A 19,552-nucleotide genomic window follows, 5' to 3' on the forward strand; every position below is an offset into this window, starting at 1 on the left:
GAGAAGGTACAGACAATGAAAAAGGATATATAACTATATGTGCTACAGAAATTTGTTATGAAAGATAACTGGATACATTAGCTTTAGGAAATAAGTTCAAATGATAATTAGGTCTGTTGTCATAATAGTATATTAAGTCTTCAAGACTACTTGTCATACTAGCCAAAAACTTAACTTCTGAATAGGTAAGAGGATTGAATTACAATTTTTAAACTTTAACCTGAATATTTGGAGAATTACAAGGATGCAGTCAATGAATAGGATAACTGTGTCAGTCATACTCTACTAAAGCTCCCCTCTCCTCCAGTACTGAAGATTGAATCCAGGGACACTCTTGGAGCGTCCAAATAAAAGGATTGGGGAATCCTTTTATTTTTAATTTAGAGATAGGGCCTCACTAAGTTGCTGGAGCTGGTTTGGAACTTGTGATCCTCCTGCCTCAGCTTCCTGAGTAGCTGAGATTACAGATTATAGACATGTGGCCCCCACACACAATTTACTAAACATTTTGATGAAGATTTAATTTGGGTTGTAGGTGTATGCATTAAAGTGGTAGAATTTGGGCTCCTTTTTAATTATGTGTATAAGGCAGGAGTATGGAAATACATAAACTCAAGAAATTACGGAAATGTACTTTTAAGAGAGTTTTACGTATTAGTAGTAAGTTTTTGATGCCAGTACCAAAAAGTGATGGCACAATACTGAGAATGATCTATAATTTAGTGTTTTCTTCTCTTAAAAAACATTGTCATCAACTCTGTGGTATTATGTATTTACAATATTCAGCTGAACTAATCAGTATACCTAGGAAAGGTATCATAGTACTAGGCCAAGTGCCTTGTTTTTATGGAGAACTGGTAGCAAATAGTAGTACAGGTTGAGCATCCCTAATTCAAAATTCCAAAATATAAATGCTCCAAAATCCAAACTTTTTGAGCATTCTTAAGTTTGAGATTTTGGAGCATTTCAGATATTGTTTTTGGATTAGGGATACTTAAGCTGATTAAGTCTATACTAATATTACAACATTTTAAAAAATCACAAATCTAAAAATCTTTTGGCCCAAGATTGAGGATATTCAATCTGTAGTTATTTGTGGGTGGGCACTGTGAAGCACACTGTTCTAAACTAACGCACTAGAAAGTCTTAGGTTGATAGCATCTTTCTGTAGGTTAAGAGGACAACTGGTAATCTCCAGGAACGATTGGGGTTTGTTCTTTTGTTTGGTTTGGTAAAAGGAGTTGGGAAGGAGCAGAGAGAGAAGGGAATGAAACAGATTATAGGCAAGTTTGGGTGAGGAATTAGGTTGATAATTCCAGACTTAACACAAAGTATATTTTTAAAAAAGGAAAAAGAAAAGAATACTACTTTACCATGTATTGTTTAAACGAAGTAAAATTCTCATCTGTCATAATTATAATATCTTTAAAAAAAGGCAAACTAAAAAGTTTTTTGTCAGCAAAAGAAATAATCTGTGAGGTGAACAGGGAGCCTACATCCTGGGAACAAATTTTTACCCCTCACACATCAGGTAAAGCTCTAATCTCTCGGGTATATAAAGAGCTCAATAAGACAAGCACCCAAAAACTAAATAATCCAATCAGTAAATGGGCCAAGGACCTGAACAAACACTTCTCAGAAGAGGATATACAATCAACCAATAAATATACGAAAAAATGCTCATCATCTCTAGCAATCAGAGAAATGCAAATCAAAACTACTTTAAGATACCATCTCACTCCAGTAAGAATGGCAGCTATTTTGAAAACAAACAACAAGTGTGGGTGAGGATGCAGGGAAAAAGGTATACTCATACACTGCTGGTGGGACTGCAAATTAGTGCAGCCAATTTGGAAAGCAGTATGGAGATTCCTTGGAAATCTGGGAATGGAACCACCATTTGACTCAGCTATTCCTCTTCTCGGACTATACCCAAAGGACCTAAAAAACAGCATACTTCAGGGACACAGCCATATCAATGTTTGTAGCAGCTCAATTCTCAATAAACTGTGGAGCCAACCTAGATGTCCTTCAGTGGATGAAAAAATTGTGGCATTTATACACAATGGAATATTACTCAATACTAAAAAAGAATAAGATCATGGCATTTGCAGGGAAATGGATGGCATTAGAGAAAATTATGCTAAATGAATTTAGCCAGTCCCAAAAAAACATGCCGGGTGTTTTCTCTGATATAAGGGGCATGACTCAAAGTGGGGTAGGGAGGGAAAGCATGGGAGGAAGATTACCTCTAGATAGGGAAGAGGGGTGAAAGTGAAAGGGAGGGAGAAGGGGAATAAGATGGAAGGTGGAATAAGGTGGAAGGAGATGGTCATTGTTATACAAAATACATATATGAAGATGTGAATTTGGTGTCAACATACCTTATATACAAACAGATATGATAAATTATGGTATAAAGGTGTATTAAGAATTGTAATGCAAAAAAAGAGAGCTCATGTATAAGGCATAATTTGGCGTGAACATATATATAGAGTTACAAAAAAATGTGCTATGAATGGATAATTATGAATGTAATGCATTCCACTATTGTCTTGTATGTAAGAAATAAATTTTTTAAAAAAGGATAGCAGTATAAATCTGAATGAAAGTTTAAAGTAATTGTTATAGATTAAGGAAATAATTGTTCTTTTGTGTTAAGTCTTTTAGTAATACCACTTAATAGTATAAATTTTAAAAATTATGTATTTGTTTGTTTATAGTGCTAGGGATCAAACCCGGGGTCTTGTACATGCTATTACACCCCCAGTCCCAAGCTTGTTTTAAGAGAATAAGAGAGAACTGAAGCCTTTTCAGAGACCAGAATAACAGAATTTAAAACTTTATTATTTGAAAAAGAAGACTGCTTATTGAAAATTAAGATACATAAAGAAGGAGAAATAACTTTTCAAAAAAATAAAGGAGTATAGAATGGAAGAGGAATTCTCTTTATTCTATTTACAGCAGTGGGCAGAAGTGAAACCCAGCAGGTGGCCACTACAAAGAAACAGCAATGTAAAGATCTTTCCAACAATTAGACCATCCTAAAATGGAATGATTCAGAGGGCTAAAAAACCATGTTTAAAGCCATTTTTTTACAGTAGATTGACATTAAAGAAACAATTACTGTATTTCAGGTATTTTGTTGTTAAATACTGACCTTAGCATTTAAAATAAGACAAAACCCAGCTATTCATATAAGATTCACTATATGTAAGTTAAGTATATTGTATTCTAGGTCTTTTCTAAGTCTTTGTCTGCACTCATTTTTCATAAAATAAATTCTTATCATTTGTGGTTAGCAAAATTTTCCTTTTATTTTATTGTGACTACTAATCTTTTTTTGTTTTACTCCCTCTATCTTTGTTTATCTCCCTTTCCTATTGTTTCTTTATTTTTCAGTTTCTGGCTAATTGCATTAAGTTTTCTTTGCCCTTTTCCTCAGGTTTCCTCCCTCCTCCCCCTCTCCCCCCTTTTTTTTTTTGTACTGGGGATTGAACCCAGAGGTCTTTTATCACTGAACCGCATTCCCAGCCTTTCTTAATTTTTATTTTGAGACAGGATCTCACAAAGTTGTTTAGGGCCTCACTAAGTCACTGAGGCTGACTTTAAACTCCCAGTCTTCCTGCCTCCTGAGTCACAGGAATTACAGTCCTGTACCACCTCATTATTTTTAAGTCATATATAAGTTAATTATTGGCATTACATTTTCCAATTATGTAGACTTGTATTTTTTTTTAATATGTAGAGAGAATGAGTGTCAATATCATTGCCTTTTCTTCCCTAACTTCTCCCAAACCAAAATGTTGGGGTAATAAGGGTTTGTTTTGTTGTTCCTCCAGATTTTTGCACATATATGGTGATAATTAGATTTCTAACTTTACTCTTTATTAATTTTTTGTGTGTGGTTTTATGTTTCTTTTGCACATCACTTTCCTTGTTCTATTGGAATAGCTCCAATAAATATTTTTAAAATATTTTTAACATATTTTTATTAATAGTTCAGATTTCTTAATTTCCATCTTGATTTCTTCCTTGACCCATTTATTATTTAGAAGAGTTTAATTAATAAACATTTTTGGGATAATGTAATTTTATTTTTGTATTGATTTCAAGTCTAACTGTACTGTAGTTAGAAAATATATCCTATATTATTTCAGTCCTTTGAAATTTGCTACTTGATTTATGGCCCAAAATAGTCTGTTCTAATAAATGACTGGTATGCACTTGAAAAGAATATGTAGTTTGCAGTTTGGGTATAGTATGTGTATGTGTGTGTATGTAGTTGAGTTGATTTGTTTTCTGGTCAAGTCTTATATATCCTTTTTTGTAAAAAAATATTGTCTTCCTTTTTCTATTAGTTACTAAGCCAGTTTTGTTAAAACCTTATCATGATTATAATCACATAGTTTTCTCTTTAATTTTGTCAACTTTTTCTTGATATGTTTTGCTTTATAATTACATTTTATTTTCTTATCTAATTTATTAATATGTTAATAAAGTTGATGTACTGATATATTTGTATTATTCATCTGTTCTTTATTGATTGATTAATTGGGGGGCACTGTAAAAAACTCATAGTTTCCTGGATTTGGAATTAGGGAGTGGCACAATGGGGTAGATCTAGTGTAAGGTCTTTTTTTATTTTTATTTTTTTTATTTTTTTAGTTGTAGTTGGACACAGTATCTTTATTTAATTTATTTATTTATATGTGGTGCTGAGGATTGAACCCAGGGCCTCACTCATGCTAGGTGAGTGCTCTACCACTGAGCCACAACCCCAGCCCCTAGCATAAAGTCTTAAATGATATTGCAGTCAGATAGTGGCTCTGTGGGATCATCCTGATGATGTCTTTATTTATAAGTGTAGGAAGACTTGAACAGCTGGGGCTCATTAAGCAGTTTACTGTGATCTCTCCACAGTGGTGGCTTCAGTATAGCCTGACAGCTCCAGGATCCAAAGGTGTGGATCCCAGTAGGGAAAGACCTTGGAGGTCGTTCTGGCACCTTTTGTAACCTGTCTTCAGAAGTTAGCATCATTTCTGCTCCTCTGTTTGTTACTGAAGGTCTGTCAGTATTCAAGAGGAGAGGATTGTGATTTTCCTTTCTAGAAACTTTTTAGCATTTTGTTTTCATTTTTAGTGCTTTTAAATTTTAACTATGTTCAAATGTGAAGATAGATACATATATACATACACAGACACACACATACACCCCACCATATTTGGCATTCAGTGGACACTTTGAATCTGAAAATTTCTAACTTTCTTAGTTTACCTATGAAATTGTTCTTCTATTATTACTTTGGTTCTCTATTTTCTTTCTAGACTTACTGTTAGGTAGCTGGTGGAACTTTTAGATCTATACTTCTGCTCTCTTGTTGCTATAATAAAATACCTGAGTCTGGGTAACTCATAAAGGAAAGATCATTTTGACTCACAATTGTGGAGGCTGGGAAGCTCAAGAGCATGGTAACAGCACTGGTACCAGTATTAGTGGGGGCCTTCTTTGCTGCAACATAACATGGTGTAGAGGGCATCACGTGGCAAGACAGTAAGTGAGCCAGAAAGAGGTCACTTTTATAACAAAGCCACTCCTGAGATAATCCAGTATTTTGTTAATCTGAATGACCAGAGTCCTCATGACTCAATCACCTCCTGAAGGCCCCACCTTTTAAGTACTATTAACACATGACTCTGGGGCCTACAGGGGACACATTCAAATTACCATATCAGCCCTCCATAGCTTTTTTTTTTTTTTTCCTGTGCATATCTTTTGAGCTTGGTTAGGCTTAACCTCTCTGACTTATCTCTAAATATGAGGATAATAGTCCCCACCTCATTGGAATGTTGTGAGACTTAGACATATAAATACATATAAAGTTCTTAACAGTATTTTGTACATGGCAAGTAGACAGTAATCTTTAACAACTGATTTCTTCTTAATCTTTTCTTTTTTAACATTTCTTGCCCTTTTCTTGCCCAGTACTGCTGTTGTTAAACAAATGTTTTCTCTGATAAACTAGAACAGGGATAGCAAACTTTTTCTTTAAGGAGCCATATAATAAATATTTTAGGATTTTAGGGCCATATGGTTTATGATGCAAATATAGTTGGCTGTTTGTATCCTCAGGTTTGTAAATCCATGGATTCAGACAACTTTGAATCAAAATACTTGGGAAGGAAAAACTGCATGTATGTACTTTTTCCTTGTCATTATTCCCTAAACAGTGCAACTATTTATACAACAACTATCTATATAACATTTACATTGTATCAGTATTTTTAAGTAATCTGTAGATTTAAAGTATACAGGACAATGTGCATAGTTTATATGGAAATATTATGCCATTTTATATCAAGGACTTGAGCACCTATTATGTGTTTTGCTGTATAAGGTAGGGGAATTATTCCCAGAACCAGTCCCACATTTATATAATAGAATGACTGTACATTATGTCTGGTGCATTTCTTGATATATACATTTTTCTTCCACCAAAGTGTACCAATCTTGAGAGGATTAGAAACAAGAAGGGTATCATGGTGAAGAATCCATCAATGAGATATTACTTATATAATTTTATATTATAGGAGGTTGAATTTTCATTATATATACTATGAAGATGAGTGTTTTAGAAATTTAAATCTTACCGTGATTTCTGTATTCACTCTCCTTTCCCCACAGCATGCTATGTATGAGCACTTGTCATGGTTTTGTTTTGTTTTGTTTTTTGGTGCTGAGGCTCCAACACGGGGTTGTTTTTGTTTTGTTTTGTTTTGTTTTTACAAATATTAGGCAAGTTCTCTAACATGAAGCTATACATACACCCAGCCCCATTTGTCAGTTTTAAAATATTCATGATATCTATGAATATTTAAAGATAACAAACAATATTTTTAATAATCTATCCTTGATGTTCCTTAATGTAAAAAGTTATTGCTCCAAAATTCTTCACCACAACTGAATTTCTTTTAGTGAATTTTGTGTCGTAGGTTAAGTTGTGTGGGAAAAGCTTTTATCCTGTAATTCTTTAGTTTATGTATTTTAAAAATACAGAGACAACAAAATTGGGATTGATTTGCTTCCCAGAAAAAAAGTCTAGTTATATTATTTTGTAAAAGAAGTAGTTTTGCTGAAGAAAGAATGAAAAAATAACTTTGACCATAATATTAAGAACCCAAGATTGACTTAAACATAGCTTAATGTTTATTCCTGTCCTCCGTATTTGTAAAGAAATATTAACTAGAGTAAGAAGTTTTCTGGTGCTGTGTTGGGAGTGCAGGGCACAAGAAATTTCCATAAAGAGGCATAGGATTTGTTTGGAAGGACATAGTGGTTTTTTAACTTGGCAATAATGAGTTAGAACTCACTCCCTCCCTTTAGAAAGAAAAATAACTCTAGTTATTCTTATTGAGAATTTATGAGCCACGTGCTTTATTGTAAAGAATTATTTTATTCTTGTATTTGCAAATGTGCTTATGTATTCATTCATAGACATTTTTTATGTGTACAGAAAATGTTCTATACATACAGAATCTGAAAAATGACTTTGGAACTTGTATGTTTTACCACTTGAGTTAAGGAACAGGGGCCAAATATTTTCTTGTTGCAGAATACCCAAAATAATATCATCTCTGGGTTCTCTCCCTAATTTCTGTTGCCTAAGAAAAGCTGGAGCCATTTGAGGAATATAAATGAGCCTTGCTATACTAGTATGTCTTTTGAAAGACATACTATTAAAAACAACAGCAGCCCCCAACTAAGAGACCTGGAAAAGAATAGAAGGATATTTCTGCATTAAAATATATGCACTATTATTTAACTGTCAGCATTTTATTTTCGTGGAAATGAGGTAACCACCTAATACAAATGGCATTGGATTCATAATGTCCAACACAAACCTACTTTACCCTCCCCTCCCCTTTCTTTGTTTTTTCCCCCTTTAAATCTCTGTAATAAAATGTTATTTGTCAGAGATTAGCTTTCTTCTCTTTTCACTGAGTAAGTGCTCTTTGGTTGATCTCATCTACTGCTATGGTTTTAATTGTACCAAATTTTATAACAATGACATCTGAGTCTGTGCCTCAAGTCCATTGATTTCTTCTTTGTGTCCAGACTTGGATTTTAAAATAGCCATCAGAATCCACTACATGCTTTTCCCATAGGAATCTCAGGCTTAATTTTCTCTAAGAAATCATGTAGTAGTCACTCATTGTGTCCGGTTCATTTTGCTGAGCATGTTTTTAATATTTGTCCATGTACTTATCAAGAGTTCATTCCTTTTTATTACTGAATAGTATTCCATTAATTGGGTGTAGCACAATTTATTTACGCATTCACCTCTTGATGGATACTTGAGTTGTTCCTATTTTGCTATTGTGATCAAAAATTAGGGTTGAAGTTCTTCCGATCCACCTCCATCCTCAGCCAATTCCAGCTTAACTTGTTTAAAATACTATTTTTTACACCCTGAATTACTTTTGGCCCTCTATTAATGATCTATCGATGGTTAGCGGGTTCACCCAAACTTACTGACTTAAAATAAATATATAAATCTTGAAGGCAGTGTATTACTTCATTTTCTCACAGTTTCTGTGGCTCAGAGTGGCTTAAATGCAAGGCTCTGGCTCATGATCTCATGAGGCTTAACTAAAAAACCACAAGATATGTTTCAAAGGTGGCTGGCTCACTCACATGGTTGACAGGTTGTTGCTGGCTATTGGTAGGAAGCTTCATTTTCTCTTCAGGTGGCTCCTGAAGGACTGGTTAAGTGTGTATGTGGCATGGTAATTTACTTCCCTCACTGATCTAGCAGATCACAACACAAGCCGCAAAACCTTTTAGGAGCTACATTTGGGAATTACATGCTTTTGTCACCTCCACCATATTATGTTGCTCACCCCATCCAATCTTGATTCAGTTTGAGAGGGAACTACAGAAGGTGGAGGTTGAGACAATTGGGGACCATTTTGGAGGATGAATAATACAGTCCTTTTATTTAAAAATGAATGAATATATGTGCATGGTTCTACTCATGGATGTAATTTGGTTCTACTAATCTGTTTTTCATTATGCTAATATCATACTATATTTACCTTTATATAAATCTTGAAGGCAGTGTAATATTTTGTTCTTTTTCATAACATGTTGGTTATTCAGTTTCTTGCTTTTTGAGGTAACTTGCTTTTTTATACAAAAGTCAATCACTGTGTTAGTCGGCATTTCATTGTTGTGACCAGAATACCTGACATGAACCACTTAAAGAAAGAAAGATTTCTTTTGGCATATGGTTTCAGCCCATGGTCAAGCTGGCTTCATCGTTTTGGGCCTGAAATGAGGTAGAGCATCATAGTAGAAGGGCATGGCAGAGGAAAGCTGCTCAGCTCATGACAACAAGGAAGGGAGGGGAGGGGGAGAGGCATACCAACGGGGGGGGGGGGGGGGGGGTTGGTGTAGGTGGGGAGCTGGGGACAAGATATAGTCCCCAAGGGCATGTTCCCAGGAACCCATTCCCTTCTACCACCTCCCACTAGTCCACTCAAATTATAAATCCCTCTTATGGATGAGGTCAGAGTCCTCACAATCCAGTTACCGCCCATGAACCTCATCTCTGAACACTGATGCTTTTGAGGTCAGCTTTCGAAATGGGCCTTTGGGGGACAATCCAGGTATAAACCATAATTGTTACCTTGTAAGTTTCTACACAAAAAATGAAATCTGCTGATTGGGATTGCATGGAATTTGTAGATCAACACAAAGAGAATTGACATCTTAACAATATAGGCATGTCTTAACATAATATAGCATATCTGTCTTTAGGTCTTTAATTTCTTTCAGCCTTGTTTTGTGTGTGTTTGTGTGTGTGTGCGCACGCGCCTTGCCCATAGTTTGTTAAATTCATTTGTAAGTAGTTTATTTCTTATTGGATGCTTTTGTAAATTATATTATTTTTTAATCTCATTTTTCAGTTCTTTGATATATAGATATTCAGTTGCTCTTTTATTTTTGTATCAACCTTTTATCCTGCAACTTTGCTAAATTCATTTATCAGTCTGACAACTTCTTTGTATATTCCTTAGAATTTTCAGCATACAGCATCATGTCATCTATGAATAAAGAACAGTTTTACTTCTTCCTTTTGCATAGGCTAGAACCTATTATGCCTGGTTTAGTGTGATATTGTGCCTCTCCCCCCTCCCCCCCTTCCTTGTTGTCATGAGCTGAGCAGCTTTCCTCTGCCATGCCCTTCTACTTTAGAATAGACATATAGAGTAAGAACAAAGAAAGCACTTGAAAAAAAATCCATTCATTCCTGAGGACCTATATTAAATACTAACACTCTTGAATGTAAGAATAGGGGCTGGGGTTGTGGTACAGCGCTCACCTAGCACGTGGCTGAGTTCGATCCTCAACACCACATAAAAACAAATAAACTAGAGGTATTGTGTCCAACTTCAACTAAAAGAAGAAGAAGAAGAAGGAGCATGAAGAAGACCTGAAATCTGTTTGAGAATAGTCAGACTAGAGTAACCTAAAATGCTAATAACTGCCTAAAATAGGTAAAGATTCTTAATCTAAAATCCCCAGCACTTGTATTAAAAACACACACACACACACTTTTTTTCCCCCTTAACCTCTGAATGAAATTTGATATTTCCTTTTATATTGAATGCAGGCAACAAACTACAGGAATAATATTAGCAGCAACTTTGTCACTAGTAAATCTTACTCTTAACTTTCCCTATATTCTTATTCAGAAGTTTGTTTCTTGAAGGGACATGTAGTTAGGTCTTGCTTTTTTATCTTGCCTTTGAATTGGGAGTGTTTGGATGGTTTGCATTGATGCAATTATGTATTTGGTTTTAGTCTTGTTTGCATTTTTTCTTACTTTGAATTGAAGTATTTTTAAGTTTCTTTTAATTTTTAAAATATTTTATTTCAGCTGTTGAGTCACGTCTCTTATTTCTTTAATGGTTACATCATCTTATCTGCAAACAGGTTTAATTTTACTTCCTCATTACTTATTTGTATACATTTTGTTTCTTTCTCTTGCATAATTTCTCTGGCTAAAATTTCTAGTACTCCATTGAATATGAATGGTAAGAGTAGACACCCTGGTCTTGTACCTGATCTTTGAGGAGTACTTTCAGTTTTTACCCATTCAGAATGATGTTGGCTCCAGGTTTGTCATATATGGCCTTTATTATGATGAGGTATGACCTGTTTAAATTACTCAGGGCTTTTTAATCATGAAGGAATGTTGAATTTTATCACTTTTTCTACATATATTGAGATGCTCATCGGATTTTTATCCTTGATTCTATTAAATGATGTATTATGTTTATTGATTTGCATATGTTGAACTAGCATCATTGGAATGAAACCAGCTTGATCTTTGTATATGATCTTTTTAATGTGCTGTTGAATTCAATTTACAAGTATTGTTGAATTTTTGCATCTGTATTCAGTGGGGATATTATTGTATAGTTTTCTTGTTTCCTTGTCAGGTCTTGGTAGCAGAGTCATGCTGGCTTTGTAGAGCAAGTTTGTAAAGTTTCCTTCCCTTTCTGTTTTATGGAAGAGATTGAGGAGCATTGGTATTCATTCTTCTTTAAATTTTGGTAAAATTCAGCTGTGATGACATTTGGTCCTGGGCTTTTCCTTGGAGAATTTTTATTACTGATTGAATCTTATTACTAGTTATTGGCTTATTTAGAGTTTTTTTTTAATATCCTCTTGGTTTAATTTTGTCCAGAAATTTGACTCTTTTCTCTAGACTTTCCAATTTGTTTGCATAAAGTTTAAGTGATTATTGAATCATTGAGATTTATTCTCATTCACCATTTAAGTTTGCTGATGAATTTATTTCTCCTTTTTCTTTATTTTTAACGAAGGAATCTAAAAAAAAAAATCTTTATTTTACTTTGATTCCTGAAGAATATAGTCATTGTATTTATTTAGCTTTCTATATTGACTGTTTTTTCCATATCTTAAAGATGGTCCATTTTTTTCTGTCTTAATGGCTTTCCAAGAAGTCTGTATTTTTGTTTATCGTCGTCTTTTTCCTTTTCACTTTTTTTTTTTAATGCTGCTAGAATGGCGCATGACCTCACATATGCTAAGCATGCACTGAGCCACACCTGCAGCTCATCAATCTCTATCTTTTTAAAATTGAAATATAATTGTATCTACTTGTGGGGTACACTGTGGTGTTTTGGTATATGAACACATCATGGAATGATTAAATCAAGCTAATTAATATATCCATCACCTCACATACTTAATCAAAAGGCTTCAATTTCTGAGGCACATTTTTAAGTTTGAAGAGAGATCTTCTTCGTTTGTTTCATACTTTGGCAGTGAATGAACAGAAGCCTTAGAGTTGGTATGCTGATTCAAGGTTCACTGTCCTTGAACTTTGACTAAATACTTCAGAATATAGGTTCCTCACATCGGGATTGTTCTCAGTTACCCTTTCCAATGCAGTAAGCTACTGAACACTCACCCCAGCATAGCACTAAACATCCTACTCTCTGAAGCAGGGGATTCTGCAGCTTCATCAAGAGGTCTGAGGCTGTACTGTCTGGGGTGAGTTTAATGCCTGATGTATAAAGCGTTATGATTTTTTCTTTTTTTTATATATGTCAAAGATTGACAATGATTATATACTTTTCTTTTTGCCTTTTTTTTTTTTTACCCTGGGCCTCTTAACCACTGAGCCATATCTGCAGCCCTTTTTAGTTTCTATTTTGAGATGGGGCCTCACTAAGTTACTTAGGGCCTAAGTTGCTGCAGCTGGCTTTGAACTTGTGATCCTCTTGACTCAGCCTCCTGAGCTGCTGGGATTACAGGCATGCACCACCATGCCCTGCTTCTTTTTGACTTTTATTCAGGGATACATATTAGTTTAACTTTGTTCCTAACTAAACTTTGTTCTTTTCTAAACTTTTTATCTTAAAAAACTTAAAAGATCTTTTTTTCTCTCTCTCTTTGCTATCTTTTTTTAGGAATTTGATTATTATGGCCAAGTGTTCTAGCTGTTTACTATGGAATGAAAAGTGTGATCCTTGTTACTCCACCAAGGCCACTGGAAATTATTTACTGTCTTTTTAATCTTTTAGTATAGCCATGAAGATAAAAAAAATAAAGTTTATGTTCCTTTTATTTTCTGCAGCCTTTTGAGCCTTAAGTATATTATTAACACCTGCTGATAAATGTAACAGTTTCATCTGATCTATCGTATTTCTATCCTAATAATTTTCAAGATGACATTTTACATGGTTTAGCTATAATATGATATAAAATTACTGTCTGATGTGCAGGCAAATAGCATATACTTTATATTAAAGCTCATGAGTGACTGTTTGAAGAAAGTACATAGATGGTTTAAGTTATGGCTTTAAAAAGAATTGGATTCATGATTATAGTTATAACACAACTATTGGGTGTTTTGTTTTGTTTTGTTGTGGTGGTGGGGATTGAACCCAGGTCCTTGCAAATGCTAGGCAAGCACTTGACTGAGCTACATCACCAGCCCTTTTACATTCTGAGACAGGATCTTGCTAAGTTGCCATGCTGGTCTTCAATTGGAATCTTCCTGCCCCAGCTTCCCAAGTACCTACAATTATAGGCGTATCACCACACCTGGCCTCAACTACTGGTCTTAATCTTATTATTTTCTGGTCACTCTTAGAAGTAACATGAAGAGGTTTATAACTGATGATCTTCATGAATTAAAATGTCTGGCTATTGTTGTGAAAACCTAGCTAAAATCTACAAAAGTTCTTGAATGGTATTAAGGGGAAAAAATAGCAAAACAAAACAAAATCACTGTTCTTAGCATATTTGTTAATTTTTAAAATTATTTGTGTGTTGTTTTTTTTTTTTTTCCAGATTGTCAGTATTTAAACAGACCACATCATGCGTGAGTACAAGCTAGTGGTCCTTGGTTCAGGAGGCGTGGGGAAGTCTGCTCTGGTAAGTTAGCCACCTAACTATACCAATTAGTATAATAAAAGCAGAAGTTTGGCATTTGCTTATTTTCATACTTAAAATCACAAAGGGGAAAAGGTGGCATATTTTACATACCTAGTATCTATCCAACAAGAGACAGGGAATTAACCAAAGATGTGTGGTTTTATATTGATGGGTCATATTTTTATTATTTTTTATTTACCAAACATTTATCAGATACTTTATATATTAAGCTCCAATTTCATGATTCAGAAATGAATAGGATTGTTTTTATTTTTAAGAATTTACATCCCATTGGAGGAAATTGTTTATTAAAGATTGTAATGGAGTAAGTCCTCCTCTGGCTCCACCCCAAACTTATGTAGAATGAAATTTATATTTTGCATACATGCTTATTCACTCAGTAAATAATTATTGAGCTTCCCACAGTGTCAGACTCGGGGGTCCTAACAGTAAACCAAAACAGCCACAGTCTCTCTTAGAACATTCATTAAAGATAATAAATACACAGTTAAACAAAGAGTTGCTTGATTATAGTTGTGGGAGAGGTGTTCTGAAAGAAGAGTGTTAAAGGAGAGCATGTCATAAGTGTATCTAAACATTTGAACAACTGAGAGAAGGGTCAGTATAGTTGGAGCAGGAGTGAATAGGGAGGAGTAGAAGGAAATGAGGTAATAGGTAGGCAAAGGCCAGATCATGATTTGAAAACTGTGTAAGAACTTGGAGTTTACTTCTGATAACAGTGAGAAAACATTGAAGACAGAGTTGTTGTTTTTTTGTGGAAAAAGGGCAGTTATTTGAATGGATATGTTTGAATGAGTGCATTTTGACTGGTCACCATAACTTTGAGGAGATTCAGAATGGATTTGGGATAAAATTGGAAACTAATTAAGTATATTAGGTTATTGCTTGCAAAGCTTAGGATTGGAGCTATGGTGTGAAGAAAAGATACATAGATGATTTGAGTATTAAATAGGAAGTAGAACTGACATAATTTTGTGCTGGATTGATATGAGAACTAGAAGAAAAGAAATAGTCATGATACATTTTAAGTTTGTGAGACGTTCAAGTAAATACATCAAATAAACAAATGGATCTTAAAAATAAGAGCTTAAAAAAGAAGCCTTTGCCGTATGCAGTGGCTCGTGTCTGTAATCGAAGCAGCTCAGGAAGCTGAGGCAAGAGAATCATGAATTCAAAGCCAGCCTCAGCAACTTAGCGAGGCCCTTAGCAACAAGCAAGAACCTGTCTCTAAATAAAGTATAAAAAGGGCTGGGAATATGGCTCAGAGGTTAAGCCCTCTTGTGTTCAATCCTTGGTACCAAAAAGAAAAAAAGAAAAAAAAAAACTTTGGGGTGCCATCAGTATATCAGCGTCATTTGATTTCTTGAGAATTACATTATTATTTGGAGTGTAAATTAGTACCTCTGTGGGAATGTTTGAGAATATCTATGTTTTCAAATGCACATGTAACTTTCAATTCAGAAATTCCTTTTATAGAAATTTATCTCACATAAGATTCACATAGACAAAATGATGTGTTCAAAGGTATCCATTGCAACACTCTTGATAATGACAAACGTTTAGAAACTAAATGCCTACCTGTAAGGGATCCTTAAGTAAATTTTAATACATAGTCAGCATAGAATACCACCCACCAATTAAAGGAATGCAACAGCTCTTCATATACTGATATGTAGTGATATCTAAAATGTATTATTTAGATAAGGAAAAATAAGAAGGTACCAAACAGCTTAGACTACCATTTATGTTTTATTTTAACAACAACAACAAAAAGGTAAAGGTTGAGGAGAGATACCTATAAAATATGTACGCTATCTCTGCAAGATTACATAAACTATGGATAATATCAGTTACTTCTTAGGAATTGAATTGGGTAGTTGGGAACAGGGTGGTAGGTAGACTAAGATCTTTTTTTAAAATCCATAGGAGTGAATGAGGTTCTCTAGGGAGAGACCAGGGAGAGAAGAGCCCAGGACTAAGCTCTGTGTACTTCTCAAACTTTAGAGAATAGTAAGATTGTGGGAGCTAGTGTAGACAGTATCTTGTTCTGTACCTCAGTGTAAAAGAGTGTATCCTTACCTACTCAGAAGTCAGGATTGAAAAAAGGAAATAAATGATCTGGGAACACGGAGATAGTTAGACATGATAATAGGTAGTGGTGTCATAACCATATTGGGGTGGGTTAAAGAGTAAATGAGGGACTGGAATTGTAGCTCAGTGCTAGAATGCTTACCTAGCACGTGTGAGGCACTGGGTTTGACCCTCAGCACCACATATAAATAAATAAATGAATGAAGAAATAAATAAATAAATGGAATTGAGGTATTGTGTCCATCTACAACTTCAAAAAAAAAATTTTTTTAAGCAAATGAGAGGGGTCTAGGGGTATATCTTAGAGGTGGAACACTTGTCTAGCATGTGGAAGGCCCTGGGTTGAAGCCCTGGCAACTCCTCTATTTACCCCACCCCCACCCCGCAAAACTGAGAACTAGGAAATGAAACTACTATGCAGACAGCTAAAGAAATTTGACTATTACAGAGAAGAAAATATTCAGAAGCTGGCAGGATCATGAAGTTAAGGAAGGCTTATGTTTAATTTGGAGACTTGAGGTAGTAGAACATGTTTGCGTATTTTTATGTTGGAGACAGTAATCCAGTGGAGAGGAAAATGATTACATAAGATCCAGTATGAAAGCCTGTTCATTTTTAGAAGAGTAATGAAACTTTACTTTCAGAAGTAAGAAATGTGGGGTTGTTTTTCATTTTTGAAAGTCTCATTAATGTCTGACTTATAGAGGGAGTTAGGTTTTCATGCCTTCTTTTTCCAGTTTCTTGAGTACCTCTTAATATCATTAGGAAAATAGTATGATCCTCAGGGACCCTTTCCCCTAGATCAATATTATTTAAATCATATCATACCAAAAAGATGAGGTGATCAAATTTTTGATAAAAATGATGATTAAAGTTGGTCACGGTGGCACATTCCTGTAATACCAGCGGCTTTGGAGGCTGAGGCAGGAGGATCACAAATTCGAAGCTAGCCTCAGCAACTTAGCAAGGCCCTAAGCAAATTAGCAAAATCCTGTTTCAAAATAAAAAATTAAAATGGCCACTAGTTTCAATCCCCGGTAGCAAAAAAAATTAAAAATGATGATTAATAGGGCTAGGGATGTGGCTCAAGCGGTAGCGCGCTCTCCTGGCATGCGTGCGGCCCGGGTTCAATCCTCAGCACCACATGCAAACAAAGATGTTGTGTCCGCCAAAAACTAAAAAAATAAATATTAAAATTCTCTTTCTCTCTCTCTTAAAAAAAAAATGATGATTAATAATCATTTTTGGTGTGATTATATCTTGAATTCCCTTTGAATAATAGCAATTTAGGAAGAAAAAAGTTCAAAGTTTACTATATTTCTCAAGCTCAAATAATGTAGAAAATATTTCTTTTGAGTAATTATAAATGACCTCAGTCTACATGTTTACCTTTGCTTTTAGGCAGTAATATACCAGACCTGTTTTAAAGCTGCCTAGAAGATATCTCACAACCATCTTCTCTACTTCTTTTCATTTACTGAATGATAAAATGTGTTGTTGCTAGAACGTGCTTATAGAAATTTTAGAGATAAAGTACCATAGTCACCCCTTATCTGCAGGGGATAGGTTCCAAATCTCCCAGGGGATGTCAGATAGTACTGAATCCAATATTTATACTATGTTTTTCCCTGTACCTGCATGGCTGTGATAATGTTTGTTATAAATCAGGCACAGTAAGAGATTAAGAACAATAACTTAAAAACACAAGTATGATACAATTGTGTGGGTTTTTTTTTCTTTTATTAAGTAGAGAAACTTCACTTTTTTACTTTAGAGAAACACTTTGCAGCTTTTCTTTGGTACATCCTAATTGCAGATATCACTACTTTTATGCTTTGGGGCTTTTATTAAATAAAACGGGTCATTTGAACACAAGTGCTATGATACTTCAGCAGTTGATCTGATAACTGACATGGCTACAAAGTAACTATGAATGGGAAGATAGGATATACAGTGTAGATACAGTGGGCAAAGGGATGATTCATGTCTTGTGTGGAACACAGCAATATGACATGAGACTTCAGCACACTATTCAGAATGGCATGATGTTTAAAACTTATGAATTATTTATTTCTGTGATTTTTCCATTTAATGTTTTTGGGTCATGATTGACTATAGGTAACTGCTGTTGTAGTAATAAAAAAAAAAACAGAGATAAGGGAGGACTACTGTAGATAATGTCTGAATAAGATGAGTTAGGCAGTGTTTTCCAATAGGAAGATTAGTACTTTGGAATCAGGAAGATGGTACGTTTGAGTCTCTACTAGTAAATGGGAAAAATAACTATTTGGGAGTGAATGTAAACTTGGATATTATAAATTTAAAGTGACTAGCCTAGAACATAAAAGATATTCAATAAATTTATATTCCCTTTTCTTTTTCCCCATATTGGTATGACTTAAAAATTTAGAACCATTCTCTGTCTCTTGAGAACAAGGGATGAAAGTTATATAATTATATAAAGAGGTAATAGGTTAAATATTGAATTTTAATTTTTTAATTAATTAGAATCTTATTTATATCATCTGTTTTGAAACTAAATATAGTTAATTGTTTAGCAGTGTAATAGTTGCAGCAGTATTGTTAAATTTTTAACTTGACCATCTTTTTTTAATAAGTGTGCTCTTAGTTATGTATCCATCCTTATAGTGGAAAATAATAATTATACTTTGTGTTTGTGTATTTACCCAGAATTTTAACATAATTTCATTTAATATTTAGAACTTTCTGAGGCTAATTAATATTCAAGGAGGTTTAATATTTCTTCCAAGCCCTTAATTTTTCTGTTTCCATCCCCTCAGACAGTTCAGTTTGTTCAGGGAATTTTTGTTGAAAAATATGACCCGACGATAGAGGATTCCTACAGAAAGGTAAAATGTGAAACTCTGTATGCATGCTTATGAGTATTTTATTATGACTTTAAAACTTGATCCATGAAATTGGTTTTTTAAAAGATTGAAGAATAGAAATGTGCTGTCTGTTTTTAAATTTCACCTAGTAAATATTTCTTATAGAGTGTTGCTTACATATAGAGCGTGTCATGTTCTGTTATTGATTAATAATTTGTTCTTTACTGTATACATTTTCCTAGTGGGAAATTTTTTTTTTTTAAGTTGGCAAAAACCGCATAAAATAGTAGGTATATTTTCAGCTTTTATGCTTAAAGTTATCCAGTGAGTGAAAGTTTTGATGTTTTGTTTAGTTATATTTTTAAAAAATTTTACTATTAGACGTTCAAAAATTACAATCTGTTTGATACTAGAATGGGATACATGTCATAATTTGTCAAAACCATAGGTTGTATAATATCAAAAGCAGTCTGTATATAAACTGTGGGCTCCTAATGATGATGATGTATCCATGTAAGTTCATCAGTTGTGACGGATGTGCCTATCTGGCCCAGGATGTTGACAGTAGAAAGAGGCTATGCTTGATGTAGGCAGCAAGAATATAGGAAATCTCT

The 19,552-nt window shown here is 34.3% G+C and overlaps 1 protein-coding gene across 4 annotated transcripts in view; it reads left to right on the forward strand.

Annotated features, from left to right (window-relative positions):
• Positions 1–19,552, forward strand: part of Rap1a (RAP1A, member of RAS oncogene family) — an 84,206-nt gene that overhangs the window by 49,307 nt on the left and 15,347 nt on the right. For 2 of the 4 annotated variants that reach the window (XM_071618185.1, XM_071618186.1), the window contains 2 exons: positions 13,894–13,924; positions 18,891–18,959. In XM_071618185.1, coding sequence (XP_071474286.1) covers positions 13,894–13,924; positions 18,891–18,959 — 100 coding nt within the window. Of the gene's footprint in view, positions 1–13,893; positions 13,978–18,890; positions 18,960–19,552 lie in introns of all 4 variants that reach the window. The other 2 variants (XM_027940238.3, XM_071618184.1) reach the window with 1 other exon arrangement.

The sequence above is a fragment of the Marmota flaviventris genome, chromosome 10 (genome assembly GCF_047511675.1).
Source record: "Marmota flaviventris isolate mMarFla1 chromosome 10, mMarFla1.hap1, whole genome shotgun sequence".
NCBI lineage: Eukaryota > Metazoa > Chordata > Mammalia > Rodentia > Sciuridae > Marmota > Marmota flaviventris.